The sequence below is a fragment of the Hyperolius riggenbachi genome, chromosome 8 (genome assembly GCF_040937935.1).
Source record: "Hyperolius riggenbachi isolate aHypRig1 chromosome 8, aHypRig1.pri, whole genome shotgun sequence".
NCBI classification, from domain to species: Eukaryota; Metazoa; Chordata; class Amphibia; order Anura; family Hyperoliidae; genus Hyperolius; species Hyperolius riggenbachi.
This window is the reverse complement of record NC_090653.1, coordinates 73,103,084-73,110,978: the sequence shown is the minus strand read 5'-3', so window position 1 is coordinate 73,110,978 and position 7,895 is coordinate 73,103,084. Positions and strand designations below refer to the sequence as shown.

At 44.0% G+C, this 7,895-nt stretch overlaps 1 protein-coding gene across 2 annotated transcripts in view; it reads right to left on the bottom strand.

The window, feature by feature from the left end:
• Positions 1-7,019: 7,019 nt before the first annotated feature.
• LOC137528920 (cytochrome P450 2H2-like) overlaps positions 7,020-7,895 on the bottom strand; it is a 92,961-nt gene continuing 92,085 nt past the window's right edge. For both annotated transcript variants that reach the window (XM_068250685.1, XM_068250684.1), the window contains exon 9: positions 7,020-7,791. In XM_068250685.1, the coding sequence (XP_068106786.1) occupies positions 7,610-7,791 (182 nt within the window). In that variant the 3' untranslated portion in view covers positions 7,020-7,609. The remainder of the gene's footprint in view (positions 7,792-7,895) is intronic.

The following is a 7,895-nucleotide window of genomic DNA, read 5'->3' as shown; positions in this document are numbered from 1 at the left end:
GTTTTCATGAAAGTATTGTTTGTGGCTGTTCGGATCTGCATCGGCTCTGTGCGCCGCAATCTCCTATTGGAGTCAGTCCTCTCCTCCACTAGTAGATTGCGAAAGGAAGGAGGCGCCCAAAGGATGTATATGGATCCTTAATTACTAGGTAATATATATGATAATTTGATCAGGTAAGTAGAGTCTGGGCGCCCAGACTATCTCTCACTATTATAGTGCACTTTACATGACCTGAGGAAGCGACTGTGTCGCGAAACGCGTTGTCAAGGTGCTAAATTGATCTTACCCAATAAATTATTTCAATTTTATATCAGTGGTCTTCCACCTTTATTACAGGTAAGAATACTCTTTACTTACCTGATCAAATTATCATATATATTACCTAGTAATTAAGGATCCATATACATCCTTTGGGCGCCTCCTTCCTTTCGCAATCTACTACATGTGACCCTAGCAACTCTGCCAGGGGCTGCGCCACTACATCTCCGTAGGACGCTTTTTTCTAGGAGCAGCGACCAATAAAGGCTGAGTGGAGACGGTCTTTCTCCACATGCACAAAAGGTGGTTGCTCTAGTTTGGCAACCCACACTTGTGAGTATATTACCTATCATTCATATTTTGACCATCTTGATTGACGATAATACACGATATTGGGCTCCTGGTGTCCCTGTGTTTTTTGTCGCCTTCTACTAGTATACTCTCCTCCACTAAACTGGGGATATCCTGATTCCTTGTGCTGGTGTGTGTACCCCCTTCACGTCAGCTTATGCATCGCGTGCTGACCGTGGAAAATACACCTCCAAGCGTGACAGCCATTAACAGTGAAGAAGGGCTGCAGTTTACAATTTCCCAGAAAAATCTGTTTTTAACTCCACCCAATTTTTGTAACCTTGACACACAGTCACTACTCAATGACCAAGTTTGTGAGCTTTTGGGTTCCTGGCGTCAAAATTGTGCTAATGGAAGCAGTTTATCCAGCAAAGAAATTTGGCTGTTTTTGGCTCCGCCCCTTTACTGAATTTGAACCCCAAACACTTAACGACCGACTGTAGCAGGTTTGAGGCCTCTGCTATTAACAGTGTGAGAATGGCTGCAGTTTCAATATTCCCCTTGAAAATCAATAGGTGAATTTTGATTGGCTCTTGTAGGCTCCACCTACTTTTCCGAATATTAATCCTAGTCACCCAGTGACCAACTGTGTGAAGTTTGAGAACCCTGCCATTAACAGTGTAAGAAAAGCTGCAGTTTACATTTCCCCATGTAAAAAGTTAGTTGTTTTTGGCTCCGCCCACTATTTCTAATCTTGACATACAGTCACTTAATGACCAAGTTTATGAGCTTTGGGGTCTTTGGCATCAATAAGTTGCATTTTACCATTGAAATTAAACAAATCTGATTGGCTGTTTTTGGCCCGCTCCATTAGGAATTTAAACCCAGTCTCCCAGTGACTGACTGTAGCAGATGTTAGGCCTCTGCCATTAAGAGTGCATGAATGGCAGCAATGTAAATATTCCCCTTGAAAATCAAAAGGTGAATTTTGATTGGCTGCTGTAGGCTCCACCCACTTTTCTGAATATTAGTCCCAGTCACCCAGTGGCCAACTGTGTCACGTTTGAGAACCCTGCCAATAACAGAATGGCTGAAATCAATCTAACAAATCTGATTGGCTGTTTGTGGCTCCACCCCTTTAGTGAATTTGGACCCCAGTCATCCAATGACTGACTGTATCAGGTTTGAGGCCTCTGCCACTAACAGTGTAAGAATGGTAGCAATGTGAATATTCCCCTTGAAAATCAATAGGTACATTTTGATTGGCTGTTGTAGGCTCCACCCACATTTCTGAATATTCATCCCAGTCACCCAGTGGCCAATTGTGTCAAGTTTGGGAACCCTGCCATGTAAAAAATGAAGGTGTTGGCACCGCCCACTTTTTCTAACCTTGACATACAGTCACTCAATTATCAAGTTTATCAGCTTTGGGGTCCTTGGTATCAATACTTTGTATATTCCCATTGAAAAATAAACAAATGTGGCTGCTTGTGGCTCCGCCCCTTCCTGAATTTGGACCTTAGTCACCCAGTGACCAACTGTACCAGGTTTGAGGCATCTGCTTTTAACAGTATAAGAGAATGGTAGCAGATGAAATATTCCCTTTGAGAATCAAAAGGTGAATATTTATTGGCTGTTGTAGGCTCCACCCACCTTCCAAAATCTTAATCTGTCACCCAATGACCAACTGTGCAAAGTTTGAGAACCCTGCCATTAACGGTGTAGTTTATATTTTCCCAGTAAAAGTTGTTTTGGCTCTGCCCACTTTTTGTAACCTTGACACAAAGTCACTCAATGACCAAGTTTGTGAGCTGTCAGGTTCCTGGCATCAAAAATGTGTGAATGGAAGCAGTTTATCCACCAAAGAAATCTGATTAGCTGTATGGACCCTCCCCTTTAGTGAATTTGGACCCCAGTCACCCAATGACCGACTGTAGCAAGTTTGAAGCCTCTGCCATTAAAAGTGTAAGAATAGCAGCAGTTTAAATATTCCCCTTCGAAAATCAATAGGTGAATTTTGATTGGCTGTTGTAGGCTCCACCTATTTTTTTGAATCCTAATCACATTCACCCAGTGACCAAGTATGACAAGTTTGAGAACCCTGCGGTTAACAGTCTAAGAATGGCTGCAGTTTACATTTTCCCATTTAAAATGAACGGCTGAAATTTGATTGGCTGTTTTATGCTCCACCCACTTTTCCTGGATTTGTAACCTCAGTCACCAAGTGACCAACTGTGCAATGTGTGGGGACTCTGGCTTGATTACTGTGAGAATGGCAGCCTTTTACATTCTTTCCATTGACTTGAATGGGTGGAATCTGATTTGCTGTTTGTAGCTCCGCCCTGGTGTGCAGGGGGGCCACGAGACCCCCAGAACATATCATCCCAGGTGGTAAGGGATCTGCCCTTTTTCGCGTGATCGCGGCACACACACACAGACACACACACACACACACACACACACACACACACACACACACACACACACACACACACACACACACACACACACACACACACACACACTCACACGATTTTCTATATATATAGATAAACACATGAGGTAACTTCAAATGAACATTGCATAGTTACCTTGCCATCAGTTCCTTTCAGAAGCTCACCATTTTCTTCTGACAATAATCCCTTCCAGTTCTGTCAACATTTTGTCAGATCTGAAATATATCAGTTGCTGTCAGTAAAATATCAGTTGCTGTCAGTTATAGCTGAGAGGAAAACGGATGTACCAGATAATGTCCATGTTTCCCTATGGCTCAAGTGGGCGATGTTACAGTTTAACTGTGTGCTGACCAGAAAGCTGTTATGGGTAATGGCCATTTTCAAAATGGAGGACGGAAAATTCCCTTGATCACAGTGAACAAACAGGACGCGGGACAGGAGAAAGACACTGAGGAGTAGACTACATGGAAGGTAAGTATGACTTGTGTATGCTTATTTTGACTTTTAATTTTCAGTTCAGGTTTTCTTTAAGCAATTTCTTTATCCACCTCCCCATTCATTATGAGACAGAGCCGCTGCTTGCTTGTACCAACAGGTTTTTATCATTGCACAACTGACAGATTTGCAGCTCCGGCCATGTACCTGGGATAGTGCACCTCCTGCCTGCCACAGCACTTCATAGTTGCTGGCGTCACACATACCTCCAAGCTCCACCAGTATCCCACTGCACCGCATGGCAAGGGTATCTATGCAGACTGGTATTTCTTAGGTCTCTTTTAGATGGCCAATTAAACTGCAAACTTGGGGAGAAGTTCAATCTGCCAACAACAAACACCATTCTGGTGCAATTTGAATGCAGCCGCATAGCAGTCATGTTTGAGTAAGTGCTACATGTAGCAGGTCATTTCGGGGTTTACCAGCTACCAAGGGTGCTCGGATACCCCTTTTTAAAATCCGAATTGATTCGGATTCGGATACTCAGATATCCGGATCCGAATCGGATATCCGAATACAAACTTTTTGTTATCCAAGTAAACTCGAATATCCGAACCCCATATCCGTCCGGATTCGGATATCCGGATAGAAAACCAGAAGTGACCTGTAAATGGCTGAAAATGCTTACAAAAGTCTCTGTAAATGGCAAAAAACCCCTTCGGAGGTCTCTCTCTCTCTCTCTCTCATATTTTTGCCATTGAAGGTGATTTTGGTTTCTGCTCGGATAACTGAACTAACTTTCCGCCCGGATTTCGGATTTCATACGGGAAATCTGAGTTTGCTCAGATAGTCTATTCGGATTTTAAAAAATATTCGACTTGCTATTCAAAATTCGGATAGTGAAAAAATTTAGGATTATCTGGGTAGTTCGTGTTGGTTATGCATTAGAGAAGACACTAGAAGCTCGTGATGGGGCAGAACTTGGTTTACTTCGCTGGATTAAGTTGCAAGCATACAGAGCATTTCAGTAAACTGTAAGGCCTCGTTCAGACTATACGCGCTGCCGTGCACATTTTGGCAGCGCATATAGTGTGCGACACGCAAGAACGGTAGAAGGGCATAGACAGCCCTTCTACCGTTCCTATCATATGCGCTGCGTGGCAGCGCGATTGCGCTATCGCATACTGCACGCATTTTTGGTAATCGCAGCGCAGATCCCATTCATTGTAATGAATAGGTTCTGCAGCGCAGATGGCGTGCGATCGGACGCGTTGCGTTCCGATCGCACAGCCATCTGCGCTAAATGATGTGAACGAGGCCTTACAGCAGACATCTCAGTTGTGAAGAGAGAGGAAGAGATAAAGAAAACAAGTTTTCCGACAGACACATATAACTGTTAACCTTAGTATTTGCTACAGTGCCATCTACTGGTCTAGTGGTGTTAATCCTCAGTACTATATAAAGTACATGCAGTTGTATCTCCAAAAGTTCAGATATCCGAAATCTTGCTGAACACCACTGCCAGCTACCATGCAACTCCGAATTTGCCACTGTAATTCGAGTATCAGCAATAACCAGACCCCAAATTATACCACTAAAGGACAGGCTAGGTAACAAGTAGGGGAATATATTTGGAATATATTTGGTATATTCCCCTACTTTGTCGCGCACTGGAAGAGCATGTCTCTCCGCTTCTCACTGCACCCAGCTGAGCGACGCCAAAATACATACACAAAGCTACATTGACTTCACCTCACCAGTCATTGTGCACAGAAAAAAAAAAAAAGAGATGTCAGTAATTGACGCTCAACTCCAGACTCTGTTGTACAATTGTTTTTTTTCTTATTGGCCAATGTCAAATAAAACAAGCTCAAGCAGATTTACATACATTTTAGCAAAACATTATTTTAGAATCCATTATGTGGTTTTGTAAAAATATTGTAGTTTTTGAAAAAAACAAAAAATAAACCTTTATATTTGTAATTAATATTATTGTTATTATTATTTTTATTTAGAGATTGCCAACATATTCCGTAGTGCTGTACAACGTGCAAAACATGCCACAATGGGGAGCATAGATACACGAGGAGTTCAACATACTGTACAATCAGGACAACAGTGGCAAGTACTGATACATACAATTGAAGGGTAGTTTGAATAACATCATCAATACTGTGATAGATGTCAATTTGATACATTTCACAGAAACAGGAAACAAAAGGTGGAGGTCCCTGCTTACAATCTTGAGAGGAGTGGGGTTGAGACACTGGGGGAGTAGACAAAGGGGTTAGCAGATGAGGTAGTGAGGTTTAAATTCAAGCCATAGCAAATTATAAGCTTGTCTGAAAAGGTGCGTCTTGAGGGTACATTTGAAAAGTTTTAGGCATGGAGCTTGATAGATAGGCTGTGGTAGAGACAGGGCCAACACTTCCATAGAGGCAAAGGGGACAATAGCCCCAGGGCCCCAGAGCCTGTTGGAGCCCCCAAGGTGTGTGTCTCCTCCCCTCCAGCTATGGTGACCCCATACATGACTGCAGGGAATGAGGAAGAGAGGCACCGTCGGGAGAAGTCCAGAGTGTAAGGCAGAGTGCTGCCTCCCGTTTCCGGCCTGGATTAGGTACAACCCCAATGTGTGAACACTCTGGATTTGAAAGGGAAAGGAGGAAGGGAATAATGGGAGCAAAAACAAGGCTTTTGGGGAGTATAATGAACACTCGATGATTGTGTGTGACTGGAAGTGTGGTGGATGGGTCCTGGGAGTCGGCTCAGAGGTCCTCGGGGGGCAACTCCAGATTTGCGCGCAGCTATAGTGGCTGGGATCCAATTATAGCCACTGTTGATGTCCACTATACCTGGATCACACTACCATCTACATTCAATGCATTATATGTGCTGGAACTTTACACTTGCATCTATGGGCGTGTGATATATTCTCTGATTAGTATCCAGGTTGTTGTCATGTATTTATTACAATTGTACTGCTATGTAATTGACGATTGTTTTGCTGACATTTGTTATTGATGTTAATGTATTTTGTCATTGGTGTATACTTCTTGCTAAGACCTATATAGCAATTGAACTTGCATGGTGTGGGTGTTTATGTTTTATTGAGTAATAGTAGGTTCACACTTGTTGTAAAAACGTATCCGTGGCTTCAGTTTTTGGCCCGGATCAAAACCGGAGCCACGGATATCAATGTTAAAAATAGCGTCAGTCTTCGCTCAAAAAAAAAAATGGATCCGCTGCTGTTCTGGGGGATCTGTTTTGAAGACCTGAACGGATGGTCCGGATTTGCAGGATTTTCACGGACCCTGGATACACGGAGGGGTAGTAAAAAACAATGGCAAAACAGATCCCCCTCTACACAGGCAGCTTTGGACACAGAAACGGATCTGTTTTCTGTGTCTCAGCCTGTGGGTGAGGAGGGGGCTGCCATGGTGAAGGGGGCAGCAGCCAGGATGGGAGGCAGCGGTCAGCGGGGAGGGGGGTAGCGCCCCTTCATGTGGGTCCCCATCCCTGCTCCCCCTTCAGCTATTTGTGCAAAAGTTGTTATATTGTATGTAGGCAACGAGCTGAGAAGTCTACCTTCTCTACTTAATTCCTCCGCTCGCCCGGTCACTTCCTGCAATGACGCCCTACGAAGTATAGAGGGCGGCATTGCAGGAAATCAAGCGGTGAGCGGTGGAACGCAAGGAGAGAAGGTAAGCGTCCCCGCTCGCTGCCTACATACAATATAAGAACTTTTGTGCTAATAGCTGGAGGGGGAGCGGGAACGGGGGACCCAGGTGAGGGGGGGCAAGCCCCTCCCCACCGACCGCTGACCCCCCCCACCACGTCCTGGCTGCTGCCCTCTCCAGTTTTGGCAACCCCCCCCCTTCACGGCCAGGGCTGGGCATACATTTCCACGGACTAGAAACGTATGCTGCAATTTTACACAAGAACAGAAAAATGGAGAGAAACAAAAATTACCAAATCGGATCCATTTGAAATGGATCTGATCTGCTACGGACAAGTGTGGTATTAGCCTAAAGATATTAGTTCCAGGCACACTGGTCCCTTAGTATTCCTGAGCACAGGAATAGTAATGCAAGGCCCTAATGCTCACTGCTGATCCTTTTATCAATTACGTTTACATTGGAAATTATTAGCATGCTCTGAGCTGAGGTTCTTCAGCGGGTTTTCACCAGCATCTCATACTCCCGGGGTCTGGAAGCATTGCTGTTGGGTTCTGGTGTAATGTGTATGTCTCTCCTGTCTACTGTGGGTTCCAGAGTAAATCTCTGCAGCGTTGTCGTAAGAAAGAGAAAAAGTTCCATCCGAGCCAGACCTTCTCCCATACACACACGTTTTCCTGGTGAAGAAGACAGAAAATACATCAGGACAATTATCTAGCTATTGTATAGTCTTAAGTGATAATTTAGTGACTAATCTGGTAAACACTATTAAATACCACTT